Source organism: Manis pentadactyla, chromosome 9, assembly GCF_030020395.1.
Source record: "Manis pentadactyla isolate mManPen7 chromosome 9, mManPen7.hap1, whole genome shotgun sequence".
Classification (NCBI taxonomy): domain Eukaryota; kingdom Metazoa; phylum Chordata; class Mammalia; order Pholidota; family Manidae; genus Manis; species Manis pentadactyla.
The window spans coordinates 9,795,994-9,813,672 of record NC_080027.1 but is presented as its reverse complement, the minus strand read 5'-3'; the positions used below and the strand labels follow the sequence as shown (position 1 = coordinate 9,813,672).

The following is a 17,679-nucleotide window of genomic DNA, read 5'->3' as shown; positions in this document are numbered from 1 at the left end:
TAGCATGTAACAACAAAAAAAGGCGCCGCTCAGCTGTGCTGGGCCCCCATGCCAGGCCCTCCTCCAGCTCGGCAGCAACCTGTGCCCCACCTGCCCTCTGCCTGGGATCAAGGCAGGGAGTCTGGGGCAGGCTGGCTTTCCAGGCCTCCTGGCCTCCAGGAGCACTGCCACCCTTCACCCCACCCGCCCCCCAGCCCGAAGAAAGACGCAGCAGAAGCGTGGAGAAAACATCCATCTTAGGATTTATTACAACACATTGTTTCCAAATACAAAAGAAGGGGCTGGGGCAGGGAGCAGAGTGTGGCCGTGCTGGGGGCGGGTCCTGAGGCAGGGCGGGAGGCCCAGTCCAGAGAGACTGGGAGCTCTGGGGAACCTGCAGCCTCTCCGCTGGGCTTGCCAGCGCTTAATAGGAGGAGGTGGGTCCCTTCTGGGTTGACTCCGTCGCCAGGGCCCTGGCCAGCAGGAGGGGGCCGAGGAAGGCCTAGAGAGGCCTGGGGCCCAGTGCCTCCTGCCATGGACAGCAGCAGACATGACCAGCGAGGGGCTTGTGGCTGGTGCCGTCCCCCTAGCACAGGGGACAGGAGCTTCAAGAGCAAGAGCCCTCCATGCCCCAGAACAGAAGCCATGAGATGCTGGCAGCCCTGGAGTGAGGGAAGGACAGGGGGCTGTCTCCAGAATTTTGGGGCCCAACCAGTGGCCCCAGACCACTGTCTCCTGGACAGCATAGGGGTGGGGACGTGGAGGAGGGGACCAGTGCATCCTCCACGCCCAGAGTCACCCCAGAAACCCAATGCGATACAGACGGGAGGCGATTTACATAATCAATAATAATAATAATAATTAACCAATAATAATAAATACTTAAACCTCTAATCCATAGATTGCAAATACAACAATGATAGCTTATTTTCTTGAAGAACAGGGTGGGGACAGAGAGAACAGGAAGAGGACTTCTGCTTAAAGGCGGGATGACAGGGACAGAGGGCTGTGGGTCCAAAGAAGAACAAATAGAAGAAACAAGCCAGAGGGGTAGCTGGGGACATGGGGGACAGGGACTTCCCCCAGCCCAGCCTGAGGACACAGTTCTGCCTGGCCACCTTCCTGCCATGCCTCCGGCCTCTTCCCAAGGTGACCAGCCCCCACTCCTAGATTCTAGGACATGTGAAAGTCAGGGGACATTTCCTGCATCCAGAGGACTTGGGTCCCAATGACCCAAGAGGGTGTAGGGCGGGGGTAGTGGAGGCTTTTGTCCTGCCCTCACCCTCAGGCTGGCCCACCTGGGCCAAGAAAGCACCTGGGAGTGGGGACTGGCATGTCACCTTAATAGACGTAGGGGAGACTCTAGAGAGGAGAATCCCCTGGGAAAGCTAGGGAAGGGGCTTCTCCCCTCTGAGCCCCCGTGGGGTGGGGCGGACGCGGGGACACCTCCTGCATCTGCTCACATCAGGGGCCTTTATTTTACTCGGGTGCGGCTCTCCCAAGGCTAAGGACTCCAGCACCTGGAAGCATAAGCGCCTGACAGGTTACCTGCCCCCCTCCCTCTGCAAGGCAGACACTCCGGAGACCCCTCAACCTGCAGTGATAGACACGAATGTCCAGTCTGGCCTGGGGTCCTGGGCTGGTTGGAGGAAGGACCCGGACAAGAGCTGTGGAGCTAGCGCCGGCAAGCGCCAGCTCCCTAGGGCTGCAGACCCTCTCCTCCTGCTGTTCACCCCCACTGCCCCACTCTGGGCAGGGGGCCTGAGGGGGTACCCACAAAGCCCCTCTTCTGAGCAGCCTTACTGAGCCCCAGAAACTGGACCCAGGCTCAGGCAGGTGTGGGGCAGTCCACCTCCATCCCCACCCTGGGGACCCACACCACCAGACACTCAAGAGCACCCTTCTCCAAGCTCCCACCCTGCTCTGCACCCCAGCCCCTCCAAACGCCTCGACCTCACCAGGCCCAATGCCAAGCAACAGGTCTTGGGGGGGTCTGGCAGTGGGGTGACCTCCATGGCACCAAGATCTGGTGCCTCAAGCTGGTGAAGGGCTGGCAGAGTCTCCTCTGCCACAGCCCAGCTCCTGGGGACACCTCCTCTATATGGCTTTGGTGCAGAGCCTGAGAAAGGAGCAAAGAAGGGTGGAGAGGCGAGGTGGGGGTGGGGGGCAGGAGGTTCTGCGGCTCAGTTTGTGGCAAAGATTTTTTTCCTTTTTTCCCCTTTTTCTTATGTAAAAAGTGCATGAAAGCTTGGCAGCCTCTCTGCAATGGTCAGCAGTGTTTCCTAGGGTGGGAGGGGGTGGGGAGGGGACCCCAGGCTGTCACCCCAGCTTGGAACTGAAGGTGGCCTCATATTGCTTAAAAACGTGTGTTTCAGCTTAAATACCAGACAGTAAAAATAGAGCTCTGAGGGCCGCCCGCACTGTTGCCAAATCATTGCCAGAATGAACAGCTTAAATAAATAAAAAATCGAAATATTTACTTCTTGATAAAAATCGCAGTAAAACCATTTACCTTTCTTTGCATTATATATAATATATATTTATGGTGGGCCCAGCTGCTGGCTGCCCGCCGTGGGAGCCAAGGCTAGAGGCAGGGCTCCGGGCGTTGGTTCCCGGCTGCCGTCAGGACACCTCGATGACCTCCACGCTGCCCGAGAAGCTGGCCTGCTTGCCCAAGGCAGCCAGCTCCTCGCCGTGCGCGCGCCCCTCCACCATGCCCTCCTCGAACTCCATCTGGCAGCTTCGGCGTTTGAACTGTGTCTCCGGGGCCGGCTCGTCTGGCCAGCCGGTCCGCGCGTCCCGGGGCTCGGCCCTTGCCGCCTCCCGCCGCCGTAGGTCGCTGCCGCCCGTGCCCTGTATGCCCACCCGGCCGAAGGGTGCGAACCGCGCGCTGCCCGCGCCCTGCGCGCCCTCGGGGCTGAAGCACCAGGGCCCGTCAGGCGACGGCGTGCCCGGGGAGTCCAGCGGTGGCGCCCAGCCCCCAGGGCCGGCCGGCTGGCTGGGGCCAGGCAGCCCGGGCGCCGACAGGGCCGACAGGCCGTGCCGCGGAGTCTGCCGGATGGCGTCCCCAAAGTTCAGGGCGAGGCCGTGTGCGGGGGAGCGCGCCGGGGAGCCCGCTGGAGGCCTGGGTCGACGTCGGAGCCGCGGGCGTGTCTCCGGCGCATCCGGGCTGTCGGGGCTGGGGGAGGGCAGGCCCAGTGCGCCCCCTGACGGGCTGTCCAACTTGCAGAGTTTGGGGGCCTCGCCAGGGTCGGGGGGCCCGGGATCGTCAGGCCGCCGGCTGGGGGCATAGGCCGACTTGATGTCCAACGAGAAGGAACGCTTGAGGCGGTTGGTGTCCTGGAGGCGGTCGGAGGAGAGGTGCAGCCCGCGCAGGCCCTGTTGCAGCGCGCTGGTGGCGGGCGCGGAGGAGGGCGCCGGGGGCTCTCCGCCCACGCTCGGGGAGCCCTCCCTGGCCGCCGCGCTCCCGGTGGCAGCGCTCTCTGAGGTAGGTGGTGGCAGCGGTGGCAGTGGGGCTGTGGGGCCTGGGAGGGGCTCGGCCGCCCCCGGGTGGGGCACCCCATCGCCCTGCAGGGCGGCCAGCAGCTTCAGGCTGCGCTCGTACTCCAGCAGCTGGCCAAGGAAGTTGAAGTTGGGTGAAATGGATGGGCGCCGGTCCTTCACGAACCTGAGGGGGAAGGCAGATTCACTGGGACAGGGCTTCCAGCCAGGCCAAGCTGCGCACCGGACTCCCCACCACACCCAGTGCCCATGCCTGGGCGTCGCAACTCCTGTGCAGACCCAAGGGTTCTGGGGCTGAGCTAGGGACTTCCGCCTCCCCTGCCAGCAGCCAAAGTCAGGGGCCCTGAACCACGGAGCCACTCTGCTGCCAGTGGGTGGGGAGGGGAAGGGAGGGTGGTCTCCCACGGTAGGGAGGCGGGGGCTACCTGTAGGCGTCATCTGAGGACATGCCCATGGTCTTCATGATGTAAGCGATGGCGATGGTGGCGGACCGGGAGATGCCAGCCAGACAGTGGACAATGACTTGGCAGCTGGACAGCTTGGCTTTATCTGGGGGCAGGGGTCCGTGGGGACCAGGTGAGGGCTGGGGTCGCAAGGTCCTTCCCTACCCCAGCTACTGCTCAGGCCCATGTTCCCCCCACCACTGCATCCTCACAAGGCCCCACCCCTCCCCAGGAATACGGGCAGGAGGGGCGCTGTCCACCTCACCTATGAACTCAATGGACTTGTCCAGCCAGGGCAGCAGCTTTTCACAGTAGTTGTCGTTGATGGGAATGCGCATGAAGCGGCTCTCGCAGATGAAGTCCGGCTTGGGGCAGGAGTTGCTGGCATTGAGGACGTAGCTTATTCCGTTTTGGGTCATCAGATCCTGGAGGGGAGGACAGGGTTGGAAGGGAATGTAGCTAGACAGGACCTCAGAATCCTGGGATGATCTTGAGGCGGGGGCCTGGCTCCAGGAGCCTCAGAATCTGCTGGAGGGGCTGGGCCCAGGGTCCCCTCCCATGGCCACCACGGAGTCTGAAGGCCTCCTGCCCGTGGTGAGAGATGCTGGCCTTCTCATGCCCCACCCATAGCCTGCAGTAGGATCTCAGGAATTTTAGCGCTGGAGGGCTGGTGGCTTTACCCTCTTTCCTCATCACCATTTTTAAAACACAGGATTCTTTGAGCTCTGGCCAGGGGCCCAGTGACATCAGCAGTTTGGCATGTGGCTCTGCCTCAAGGGCCAGGGAGTTGCTTCTCCACCCAGCCCTGCCAGGCCCTTCCCCCAGCCCTGCTCTTGTCCTGCCCAGGCCCCCTTGGGTCCTCCTGGGCCCCCAGCTGTGCTTCCCCCACACCTGTGCTCACCCTGTTCCCCCCCATTTGCCTTTAACTCCCTTCCTCCCCAAGACTAGCTCAGGCCTTCCCCTGTGGGCCAGAGCCCCAGCTGTGCACACACCTTGTTCAGGACATCTTTCTGAGAGCCCAGGTAGAGGTGAGGCAGGATGCGGGTCAGGCCCACACTGGGCACGGGCAGGCAGGGCTGGGAGAGGCTCATGGGTAGCAGAGCAGCAGGCTTGCCCTCACAGAGGCCGGGGAAGCAGGAGGAGAAGGTGGCAAAGCCCCCTGCAGCGGGAGGAGGAGAGGAGATGAGTGTCAGGCAGGCAGCTGTGTGGGGCAGGAAACAGATCCCAGGGCGCCCAACTACCACCTGGACCCGCAGCCTGATGCCATGCCAGCAGGCAAGCGCCTGGCTTGAGCACCTGGTGTCTTGCTGGGTGCTGGAGGGTCAGTCTCATGTCAGGGATGAGTGCTGTGCACTTACAGCCTGCCCCTCCACCGACATTCCTCCTCACGCTAATTAGGGACGCCGCTGGGATGCCCGTAAATGTGGGGCTGAGGTGGCTGACCGGCACATCACATGCCGGGCCCAGGCAGGGAGGCCCAAGAGGCCACAGGGGCTCCTGTGGAGAGTGTGGATCACACAGCCCTCCCATACCTGTGACCTGAGGCCAGGCTGGGCCTTCCATTCCCTCCCCTGGGCTGATGCAATCCCTCCCTGCCTCTAGTTGGCTGGGAGCCCCAGGCCAGGCTTGGGTGCCAGGACCAGGAAGCAAGGGCTTCTGAGGGCTCCCCTCCCCTGGGTATGACATCACCTACTGGAACTGGCCTCTGAGCTCTGGCTCCATTCTGCCCAGCAGAAGAGGGAGGCTGGGAGGCTGGGAGGCTGGGCTAAGGAGCTGGGAAACCTGTGCGAGCGCTGAGCATGCAGCGCAGGCAGCAGGCACATGCTCTGCACATGGCTGGCATGTGCCCTGCCACCTTCCCAGTAGAGCCAAGTCCTGGCCATGGGTCGGGGGAAGGGGCCTCCATGCTGGCCGGGAAGACCCCTGGGGGATTCGCTGGTGTGTCTCTCACAGTCAGTGACCACGGGCAGAGCTGTTCATGCCTCTGGCCTGTGTCCCTATTCTGCCTGCCACATGGCACTGTTGTTGACGGGCCTGCCCACACCCACGGCAGGTGACCACTGACTGAGACCAGCTCTTGGGTGGCACCTGGGGCCAGCGGGGTGAGGTGAGCCTGCCTGGCAGCCCCCCAGGGCCGACCACACTTCTGGGGACAGACGCTCCATGCCACATTCCCTGCCCCGAGCCCGGTGGGCTGCTGTTTCCAGGCTCGGTGGATGGGTCCGTTACATAACACAGCTTGGCCAAGGCCTGCCGTACCCCAGAGGGAGTGAGGCTCATCTCAGGCCCTGGGACCCCCAGAGCTCTTTCCTGCCCTGGGCTGCAGACACAGCTGGTGCCAGAGACCTGGCTGATTCCTGAGGACGCAGACGCCTGGTGGGCTCAGCCTTCACCCCTAGCCCGCTTAGGGGCCATTTGGTGCAAACTCCCAACCAGAAGGCCTGCCAGGTGCACTCCCTGTGCTCCCAGAGGCGGTTTTCCTCGGGGGACCATGGAGACAGGGGGCCTCCAGGCTGGGAGAATGGAGGCACCTGTTTGGAGGAGAAGCTGCTCCTACTTTGGGTGCCTGCTGGTTGGAAAGGGAGGTGGCTGTTGGCACCAAAAACACCACTGCTCCCAGGTTCCCACGTGAGGAGGCTGAGCTGGGCATGGGGTCAGCTTCTGCTCAGTTAAGAGACAGGGCACCCCTTGCTGTGCCTACTGGAGGACAGCCCCAGGGGAGGGGCAGGGTCTGTGTGATCTCCCCAGGACTCCCCTCTACAGTAGGCCTCCCTTACTCTGTTCTCTCAGTGGCCAGACCAAAGCTGGGGTCAGGGGTGAACTTCACTAGGATCCCTCCCCCAAAGGAAGTCTCCAGACAGGTGCAGAGACCTGCCAGCCTTTGCCCCAATTTCTTGTGTAGGGAATCCCGCTCCCCAACCAAGGCAGAGCCAGGCAGCTTGGGGTGTCCCATGGAAATCCCCGATAAATGCCAGATCTGCAGCAGCAGGCCTGGACCCTCTGCAGGTCCAGCTGGCCCCAAAGTGTGGGGAGGGGTCCTACTCTCTGGCATCCTCAAGGGCACCTTACCTCAGGAGGGACAACACCCCTGCCCCCCCCCCCCACCTGCTTCCGCAGCTGCTCCGCCTCACAAGGAAATCTGATCCACATAAAAGCGCCTGCCCCCAGAGGCTTGGAACCCCCTGCCCCACGCCTCCCCTGCCTGAGCACTCACGGCACTGCACAGGCCGGGGCCACAGACTCGCTCCTGTCAGGGTGCCCACGCCCACCCTCTGCACAGTGGCCGCTGGCGCCTGGGTCTCAGCCAGGGTCCGGGGCTGCGTGCCTGGCCCAGTGACACCACCGGCCCACATTCCGCAGACAGCGCGCTGGCCGCCCACGGCTTAAAGGGCTAGGCTCCCTTTCCCATCGGGCCCCTGCCCAGCAGCTAGTGGGGAAGGGGGCAAGGGTCGCAGCGGCCTGTTCATGGACCCCGGGCATGGCGGGTCCTCACGGGCTCTCCCTTTCTGCAAGCCTCCCTGTCACAGAGAGGGGTCTCCCTTCCCTCCAGCCTCAGAGGGCTGCTCAGACCCGCCCACGGACGGGTCGGGCCTCGGGCTCCCGACTCCCCAGTGCTGGTCTCCCTGGAGTCACTTTCTGGGCGGGCAGCATCCCCCTGCCTTCCCACTCCTGCTGCTTCAGGGGCTGTGTGTGCCTCGGGCAAGTTGTGGGCAAGGCCAGGGTGGGGTGTCCTTCTCATATGGTGGGAGGCCATAACTTCCTGCCCTGGTCCTGGGAAAAATGGGGGCAAGTGCTCTCACCACTGTAGGGTGGGGCAAAGAGGACAGTAAGAGCCACTAGCAGCTCCAGGGCTCAGTGAGCCTGGCGGGGCACAACCAGGGCCCAGGGGTTCTCTCCTGGTGCATCCCAACCCAGGCCTGCCCCAAGTGGCTGGGGGTGGGTCCCAGCCTCTGGGGGAAATGGCATATTAGGGGCTTGGGGTTTTCCCTGGCAGCCTGCAGGGAAGGAAGGGCATTGCTCTGAGGCCCTCTTATCAGACTCCCTGAGGGCCTGGTGGGTTCCCACTGCTGGCTAGAGCATGTGCATGGGTGCGCATGCATGCGTGCGCACACACACACTCTCTCTCTCCCTGGGGTGCCCAGCTGAGCCCTGAGAAGGTTCCTGTTCTGCCCAGGACACCTGTAGAAAGCCCAGAACTTCTGCTCTTTCTCCCCTCTATTTTCAACCCACTCATCCCCCAAAATGACAATAATGTGTGCTGGGACCACGCAAGGCAGGACACACAGCTGGCCACCAGCCTCCCAGAGCCACACAGATGCAGACACCCTCTGACCACACACAGTCACACACACGTGTAGAGTGTAACATGCATGTCTGCACACAGTGTTCATACACCACTAAGCCTCTTAAATGCCCTTCAGGGCTGGCTCCTACAGCACCTCCTCCCAGAGGTCTGATGCAACCAGCCTGGCTGAAGCCATTGGCAGCTCTCATAGGCTGTGCTGAAGGCTGGTGCTCCCACTGCATGCCAGCACCACAGGACCAGCCTGGCACCCACTGACCCACCACCCTGTGCCTGCACACAGTAGCTGCTTGGGACAGGTGTGCTGAGCGAACAGAAGTGTCCCATTGGCTGTGTGGCAGTGGGGGTCATGAAGAGGCTAGGGGCAGGGGCACCCAGGGCAAGGAGGGGGCACATCCCTGGGGCAGGCCAGCTCCACCTGGGCCCAGGACCTGGGCCACCTCGGGAGGTAGAGTCTACAGAAGCCTCAGCCTCAGCCTATGTAAGGAATCTGCAGAACCAGTGTGTGTGGAGGCACACGTGTATGCGCATGGGGGCTTCCCAGACTGTGGGCTGGCTGGGCTGCCTTGGGAACAGGAAGCCCTGGGGGCACTCTGCTGGCCCCCAGGCAGGCTGTGATCAAGTAGGCTGTCTCTGGGCATCCTGTGCCTAGCTGGGGCTTTCAGGGGCCCTCCTTGTTTGGTACCAGTTCTGTTCAGACTGGGGTTTCCAGAGGGTAGCCTTGGCCTCCTCCCCTGGCCCTGGGTGGGGTTTCCAGCAGAGCAACCTAGATCCCATCCCCCAACCCCAGCCACAGGTGGTATTTTGGGGGTTCCTCCCATCTGCCTCTTCACATGCTAGTGTAGGATTGGGCCCCTGTTGGAGGGGGGCCTGAAGTGTGGGGGCCCAGGGGTAGGCATGACGGAGTCTGAGAACTCCAGAGTTGCTGAGACCTCACTGCCCTGCAGACACTGGTCTCTGGGTTTAGAGGAGAGCAGAGCAGACACAGAAGCCCACCTCCCCAGCCAGCTGACAGCGGGGCAGGGTGCTGGCGGCTCACCTGTGAGGATGGCCACGCTGGCAAAGCAGCCATCCAGCTTGCTGAGCAGGATGGAGAGGAAGCTGTCCGCAGCAAGCACACTGACGTCCCTTGTGCTCTGGTCATAGACAACCACGTCCTGTGGCTCTGTGGCCTCCACCTATGGGCCGTGAGGGCAGAGGTCAAGGCACTGCCCTGCACCTGATAGCCACCGCCATCCTCTTCTGCGCCCACTGCTGCCACTGTACTGCTTTGGAGGGGGTAAGGCACCCAGCCACCCACCTCCCAGCTCACACCTGGACAGGTATAAACGCCCGTGGCCACACCTTCGCACACTCATGAGTGCAGGGAACAGACAGGTGGGCATTCACGGTGGGCCAGGCCCTCAGGGACAAGAGCACGCCGACACGGCTGGCTGCTGGGGTGGCCGAGGCAAAGGGAACCCTGTCCTTAGGGTTCTTGGGAGGCATACTTCAGGGATCTTGAAGGTGGGGGTGCCTTTGGGTCTGGGCTCCCCTGCCCCCAAATCAGGAGGCATCAGTGGCAAGCTGGGGTTCCACGTGCCCTCCTCCTGCTGGAGCAGCTTTTGCTCTGGGAGCGGCTGATGCCCCGACCCCACCCCCACCCCCTGCATACTCAGCCCTTAAGCTGCTGAGCAGCCAACCCTGCGATGGATTATGTCATCAGCAGCCAATGAGATCACGCTCTGCCCGGGAGTCCTCGCAGGGGGTGATTAATCACTGGATTCCCTCCCTCAGGCTAAGGGGAGCCCTTCTGGCCTTGGGGTGAGGGAGCTTCCAACAAGCCCCGCCCTCCCCCACCCCGCCCCGCCCTGGGTCCTTGCATCCAGCTCTGTGGGGGCAGGGCCTCAGCCCAGACACCCTGGCTGCCTCGGGGCTGGGGCTTGTCACGCCTACCCAGGTCACTGGCCTGGAGGTTCCTCTCCAGTGCTGGGCTTGTTGGTCTGGTAAACACACGGGATTGTCCACTGCGGGTAACCTGAGACATTCTTGGGGGGCCAGGGAGCATTTTGGGTTGCTCAAGACCCAAGAGGAGAAAACCCAGGAAGCAGGGGACCCCGACTGCTTGGCATAAGCCCCTTGGCCACCCTCCTGTCCTTTTCTGAGTCTCTGCAGCAGTATGTACCTGCCCGGCTGCCATCCTGTCCACTGCCACTCTGCCGCCTGCACCCCGTGTGTGGTCACACCTTGCTCATCCACTGAGGACCCCTCTCTGAGCCCAGTGCTGGGCCCTGGGGATGCAGTCCCTCTGGGTCTGGGGAGACACTTTTGTGCACCCTAAGAGGGAAGCTCAGGAGGAGGGGTCCGACATCTGCCTGAAGTGTGGGATGGCTCAGAACCTTCTGACCCTGAGGAGCACAGTTTGGGTTTGGGAATGGAGGAGGACGAGGCTGCCTGAGCCGAGGGCCCACGTGCACTTGGCAGAGCTCAGCCCCTGGCTCTGAAGGTGACAGGCACCCGACGGGAAGGCAGTCAGCCGCACAGAATGGATGGGCGTGGAGGCCGGGTACCTGGCTGCGTGCAGCTGGCTGGACAAGCTCTGCGATGGTCACCTTGCCCTGCTGCAGCCGCCGCTTCACCAGCTTGGAGCAGCAGATGTTGACAGAGCTGAGCACGTGCCAGCTGTTGTATTCCACAAAGGAGCGGCTGTCGATGACCAGTGGCCCCCTGGGCCCTCCCCGCAGCAGGCTGGCCAGCTTCTTGGCATCCATTACCTTGCGCGGAAGCCGGTCCCCGGCCATGGTGGGGCAGTGGGCAGAGGGGAGGGGGTGACCCCTGAAGTGGCCAGGGGCTGCTCTGACGGCCTGGGATATGGCCTAGAGTTTGGGGTGTCCAGGCATGGCGCCAGACCTGCAGGAAGAGGTGGACAGTCAGCAGTGCTGCAGGCCCTCGGTGGGCACCTGCCCAGCTCCTTAGGCCGGGCAACCTCAGGGGTTGGTGGGGTGGGGCCAAGGGCACCTGCACTTGGAGCCTGGGGTACACCTGTGGGTGCCCTTCCTTCCTCAGGGTGAATCGGCGTCCCCTCTAGCTCTTCCACAAAAGTCAGCCCCCCTAACATCTTAGGTGAGTGAGCTGAACTATGACCTGTGGAGCTGGAAGGGTGCCCAGCCCTGCTCTGTCCATCACGGTCTCTCTGTGGGACACATAACAGCAAACGGGGGGACACAGTGTGGGAAGGGTCTTAGGGTGCGGATTGGGTTGGCTAGGCAAGACAAGGCCTGAGGATCCTTCCTCTGGGCCCTGGGGTCCACGGACCCTCACTCATTCCAGAAAATGCCATTCTGCCGCCGAGGCCTGCCAGCCCATCCCCAGGATTCTCCCTTCTCTGGCCTCTACATCTTCCTAATCCCCAGGGAAGGCGGGGATCTGGACCATTCCCTTCCCCTGCCCCCCAGCCCCCACCCCTTCCTGGCACACCCACCCACCCTCTCCACCCCTGCAGAGCCCAAGCACTGGTAAGCCATAACCTGGAGGGCACAGTGCTCTAAAAGCTGACGGGCTCCAAGGCACAGCACCCCAGGGGAGCTTAGGGCTGGAGGTGGGAGTCCTCTGCACCTGCCACTGTCCCCGGTGTGCAGGCTAAGGTTCAGCACACCACATGTAGCTGCTGCGTCCAAGGTCTGTGATCAGTGTCTCCTTCCTGCAGGCGTGGCAGTACTGCAGTATGCTCCAGGCACACTGCAAGCCCGAGGTCTAGGCAGCCCTATGGGGGCTGGCAGAGCCCCGGACTGGGCGGAGTGGGTAGTGCCCAAGGATGAAGGTCTAAGTGGGTGACCCATATTTCGGTCTTGCAGGAGTGCTGGGTCTCAGCATGGCCTTTCAGAGCCCTCAGGGGAGGGGAGCACAGAGGGAGACGGAGGTGGGGATATGGGGACTCCAGAGCCCCAGGTGGAGCCCCCTCTCATGGGCTCAGTACCGAGCCTCTACCACCCCCAGCCCACCTGGCAGGCCCTATCTCCTCTGTTCCCTGCCAGGCCTGGCCTTTCTCTAGGCCCACGCAAGCCTCACAGTCCCAGGAGGCATGCAGTATCAGGTGACACGTTTACCTTGAAAATGGAGAAACTGAGGCTCAGGGAAGGAGTGGGACCAACCCAAGGTCATCCCAAGGAGAGGGCAGACCCCAAGGCCTCTTCTGGCTGCCTGTCAATCAGGAGGTTCTCTCCTCTGAGCACTGTACTTGGGGGTGGGGGAAGCTGGGAGACAGATGCACTTCCAGGGCCCACAGAGGGCATGGGGTGGGGTGCCCTGAGGACACGTGTCACGTCTGTGACGATGCTGCCAGGGACAACAGTGGCAGCTGCCACGGCTTCCAGACTACCCTCAGGTGACCTCTCAGGCTGCAGGAGGTGGTGGTGGAGCTCATGGGCAGTAGGTACAGGTATCCACCTGGTCTGCCTGGCACTGGGGGCCTGCTGCTGAGCCCCCAGAGCTGGCACCAAGGGCAGTGCCCAGGATGGCCTTGGTCAGCAGTCTCCCATTCAGACATGCTGGTGCTCGGGGCTCCTCCACCATAGGGGTGCATCTGGGTTGCCTCTCCGAGGGCCCCACCCAGCAAGTTCAACAGCAAAGTGGCCCACTGCCAAAGGGGGTCCCTACCTGCCTGGGGGTGTCCTGCCTGCTGAGGGGGTCTTACCTGCAGAGGAGGGTCACCACCTGCAGGGGTGGGGTCCTGTCTACTCAGGGTGGACTTTTCCGCAGAGGGAGGGTCCCCACCTGCCTGCTGAATGGGGCCTCTTCTGTGTGCTGCTGAGGGGGTCCCTGATTTGATTCCTGTAAGAGCTCTCTTGAGAAACTTCTGAGTTCGAACCTCAATCTTGTCAAGGCTGTGATAGGCCATGGCCATCAGGTTCCCTCCCACATAACACTCCTGCAGGCCTGGGCAGAGCCTCCTGCCCTTGGACATGGGACCAAGAGCCCAGCTCAGAGGCCCTGGAGAGGGGTGCACTGGGGCAGGGCACTGTGGGCCAGCCCCTCACCTCAATGTCCTCATCAGTTCAGTGGGGGCATGGGTTATCTCCCACCTAAAACAACAGAAGCCAAACAAACTTTGGCACAGGGATGAGGGGAAAGAGTGCTCTCACCCTTGCTGCAGCCCCTGGCACTAAGATGCCCTCAGGTCCTTAAGTGCCAGGAGGCCCAGAGGGGTGCCCACGCCACAGATGGGAACCCAGGCGGGAGGCCTGGCTGGGAGGCGAGGCCTGAGACCCAGAGAAAAGAGTGAGGGCCAGGGCAAGCCGCGCTGCAGGGCCAGGCAGCTGGAGGGGAGGGGAGCTGGACTCCCAGGCACAGTACCTGGTCCGTGCCTCTGGAGGAACCCTCCAGCTCAGCACTATTAACCACTGTAGTATTGTTATTTGCAGCCGAGGGGGACTCATTAGCAAGTTAGCACCTCCGTCGTCACCATGGCAACAGCAGAGGTGCCAGGCAACCGCAGCTCCTGCGGCAGAGCCACAGAGCAGGCTGGCTCTGCAGTGCAGACCCCTTCCTTCTCTGCCCGCCCTGGGCCTAAGCTTCCTCAGCTAGTACCAACTGTGCTCAGGCTCACTAGGGCGGCCCACCACTCCCACCCCACGAGGCCAAGGTCTGGACCAAGCGTCCCTCCTGCAGGAACCTGGTGCACTGAGCTGGCTCTCTGGGAGTGCATCCTCACCCACAGGGCCTCCCTGGACCTAGAGCTGGTAGGCAGCCCCTTCCCCTCTTGCCTCCCAAAGATGCTACGGATAAGCGCCTAGAGCAGGGGGGGCTAAGGGTGGGGGCTGCTTATGACAGCCTCGAGCAGATCACTAGGACTGGAATAGGCCAAGAGGGCATGGAGAAAAGTGCAGGGTCTCAGACCTCCCCACTTTCAAGGACACATCCCAGGCCCAGTCCAGACCCCCTTCCTGGGAACAGCACCCATCACGTGCTACTCCAGGGCCTGGGTGTGGGTGGAGGGAGGCACAGTCCCATGCATCCTCTTTAAAGGCCCAGAGCTCAAGAAAAGGCACTTTCCAGTGGGGCAGAGGTGGCACCCTGCCCCTGGCTGGGCAAAGCCTAGGAGGCTACAGGCAGCTCCCCCGGAGGGGGCCAGCCACAGGACACAGCCTGGCTCCCTAACTGCAGGCACACAGCTGGACAGGCCCCTCCGCACACTGTCCACACACTGTCTACTTCTTTCCCACAACTCATCCCACCCCTGAGTGCAATTACTCACACAAATGTGTGTGCATTAGACACATGCATCCTCATTCTCTGCATGCCAAATCCCCCAGAATCCTGGGACACCCAAACCCCAGGGGCCAGCTCCAAGGCCTCCTCACTGCTGGCTCCCAGGGCCTCCACTGTTGGGTCCCTGAGCCCAGGCATGAGCAGGAAACTCCCAACTGTTGGTACCCTCACCAAGGTACCTTCTGCTTAGCACCCAGTGACAGGGAACTCACTACCTCCAGAGACGGCTGCCAGGACCGCCAGTGATGCATGGTCGGGGACTGTGGCTCTCACTCAGAGTGGTGTCCCCAGCTGGAGTGGTGCCTGGCACACATAGGCAGGAAAAAGCTGGCAGTGGAGGGACCCAAGATACTGAGACATGCAGCTTACTGTGATGACCCAGGGGTGCCTCTGGAGACAGAACTGCCACATTAGGAGGCCAGGAGACAGACTGGTAGGCAGTGGCCTCTGGGAGGCAGGGGGCCCAAGTGTTCACAGCAGGCCAGCTGGCTTTACCTTCACCTGCTCTCATCAGGAACCCCCAAATGCTTGCCCCTGTTCCCCCTCTCAGCAACCTAGGGAGTGGGACAGGACCCAAGCTGCCCTGGTGGGGCCAATGGCAGGGCTGGAGAGCCAGCTCTGCCCTGGGAGGTTGGACCCGGGAGGCAGTTGGATGGGCACACTGGCTCCTCCATTCCCAGGGGTCTGGGCTGAGCTTGGGGTGGGTGACCTTCCCTTGTGGGTTCTTGAAAGGGCAGGCCAAGTACCCTACAGATCTAAGTTTCCTCTGTTCCTGCCTGGCTTGTTCTAGCCCCACTGATCTGCAGGACCTACTGGTCACTGTCCCTCATGTTGCACACCCAGGCCAGGCCAGGGTGTCTCCCAGTCACTGCCCCCAGAATACCCAGGCAGCCCATGCAGTCCTGTAGTCAGAGCTTGACCCATGTGTCCTGTGTGGTAGGTGGTAGTCTGACCCAGGTGTCCTCTCCTTTTCCCATAAGCTTGTCTTGGAGATGCAGCTGGGACACTCTCTGGCTTCCCTGGTCCCTCTGGTTGAAACCTCTGGGCCCCGGGGTCAACCTCAGCCAGAGGAGAGGAGATTCCAGGTAAGGTCCTGGGTCAGAAAATCACTTCAAGCATCTTTCTATATTTGTGTTCACAGAACCCACTGTTCCTGGAGGCAGCCTCTGGGGCCCGGAGCCTCCGCAAGGGCTCAGGGCAGCAGGGGACTAGAACCTGCCCAGCAACTCTCCCAGGGCTGACTGCAGCTGGAGGTATTTCAGTGAGACTTCGGGATGAACTCTCAGCTACTGGTCATATGATCTGCTCATCCTTTGTGGGTGCTTATTAGCCATCTGAAGAGTGACTGCATGGGACATCTGCCCTCTCCATGCAGGATGGGGGCCCTACAGCTACACTCCTCCCCCGAGACTCAAGCAAGAAGGTCTAAGGGAGCTGATGTAGACCGCCGCGCAGGAGGCACTGAGCAGGAAGAACAATGCTCCCCTGGCCTTCATCCCCTACCTCCACCCCAGGCTGCACAGCAACAACACTGCAGCCACCACTCTAGGTCCTGTCACCGCCCCCCCTCCACCCGACAGAGCCCCCCTCACCCCAATCGTTGCAGCACCCCGGGCCCTGCGGAAGCAAGAATCTCTCTGCCATGGCAAGTCAGGAGGCAAATTTTCCCCAAGGGATGACCTGCTGGGGGCTGGGCCCATTGTTGCCCCCTCTCCTCCGGGCCAAACTATTAAGTAGTCCCCACCCCAAGGTGGGCAGAGGGCCTAGGGAAGCTGGTTGCACTCAGCCTGGCAGTGCCAGCCCCTCCCCCAGCACCCGCTGCTGCCTCTGCAGCAGACTGGCGGATGGTCTTTATTCTGCAGACGCCAGCTGAGCACCCCGAGGTGGGGGTGCCCGTGGCGGCCTGGCCAGACCGGGGGATGGCTCTGCAGCCCCTCCTCACAGGACACGGGATGGACCCTTTCCTGAGCCTCCCACAGGCCAAGGCCTCCACATTCCCGTCGGCCAGGCAGGGACTACCTTCAATTCTGGGCCCCAAAGGGTGACCGTCCCGGGGCGTCTGGGGCTCACGCAGACGTCCAGACCTACCCACGCTGGATCTCAAATGGCTCTCCTGGGTCCTTATTACGTGCCCCTGCCCCCACCCAAATGAAGGGACTGCACGGAGAAAGGCGGCGAAGCGGTGGCGGGTGTGTGCTGGACCAGGGTCCCCTGGGCGCTGCGGGAGGCGGGGGAAGGGTTTCTCGGTCCGGTCCGATGCGTCCCTGTGAGTTGGGGCCGCTCACCTCCCGGAGGCCTCCTCCTCCCGGACGCCCGCCAGGCGCAGGCGTCCGAGCGCTCCCGACGCGGCGCTCACCGGGCCGAGCCGTGCGCACTGGCTCAGCGCCCGTTCGCCCCTCCCCGCCGGCGTCCCCGCGTCCCCGCCGCCCCGCGTTCTCTCACCTCGCTCTCGCTCGCGCCCGGGGCGCCCGGGGGACCCGTGCCGCGCTCAGCACGCCCGCTCGGCTGCGCCGCCCCTGGGCCCGGCGGGGCCCCGCACAGCCGGGGCAGGGGCTGGGGGAGCGCGCGGGCCGCGTCGCCGCCGCCGCCGCCGCCGCCGCTGCCGCGGGGAGCGCTCGTTCGGGCCGGGGCGCGCGCACTGCGGGCGGGCACGCGCACTCGCGGCGCGCATCCCACCCTGCGGCTCGCGGGCGCGGCCGGTGCGGGTCAGGCTCGGCTCGGGCTCCGGCGTCCGGGCAGAGGGGCGCGGAGCCGGCTCGGCCGCCGCGCGGCCGGAGTGACAGGCCCGGGGCGGAGGGCGGGGCCGCCGGCGGGGATGAGGTCATGCGGAGTGAAAAAGGCCCTGACGTCACCTTCAGCCAATCAGCTCGCGCGGCTCGGGGGCAGGTGACGTCAGCCAGAGCCGGCTCCGGGTGCAGATTCGAGGCGGTGGCTGCGGGGGGTGGGGGCCGGGCACACCGCTGCCCTCCGCCCTCCGCCCTTGCCTGAGTGCCGGCTCTTAAAGGGGCCGCGCGGCGTCCGTGTCCCTGCCTGGGACCCCCACCTCCAGGAAGCCTTCCCAGCCCCCGCGTGCGGCCTTACCCAGGATCCCCAGCTTCGCCGCACGCACACCCGCCGAGGGCCTGGCTGACCCGGCCCCGGCTCGCGGGGGGGTACTCTCGGAGCCGGCCGGGCCGGAGCTGGAGCCGCCTCCACCCGCGCCGCAGC

The 17,679-nt window shown here is 63.2% G+C and overlaps 1 protein-coding gene across 3 annotated transcripts; it reads right to left on the bottom strand.

The window, feature by feature from the left end:
- Positions 1-223: 223 nt before the first annotated feature.
- Positions 224-17,052, bottom strand: DUSP8 (dual specificity phosphatase 8). 3 transcript variants are annotated; one of them, XM_036875859.2, is made up of 8 exons: positions 16,915-17,052; positions 14,688-14,775; positions 10,776-11,115; positions 9,266-9,404; positions 4,916-5,082; positions 4,189-4,348; positions 3,906-4,029; positions 224-3,646 (listed from the first exon to the last, which is right to left on the bottom strand). In XM_036875859.2, exons 3-8 carry the CDS (start codon positions 11,004-11,006, stop codon positions 2,602-2,604), a joined length of 1,866 nt encoding a protein of 621 aa, XP_036731754.2. In that variant the 5' UTR covers positions 11,007-11,115; positions 14,688-14,775; positions 16,915-17,052; the 3' UTR covers positions 224-2,601. The 3 variants fall into 3 exon arrangements, with proteins under 3 accessions (XP_036731754.2, XP_036731753.2, XP_036731756.2); XM_036875858.2 differs by lacking the exon at positions 14,688-14,775 and having other exon boundaries at positions 16,915-17,050; XM_036875861.2 differs by lacking the exons at positions 14,688-14,775; positions 16,915-17,052 and adding an exon at positions 16,758-16,855.
- Between the last annotated feature and the right edge of the window lie 627 nt (positions 17,053-17,679).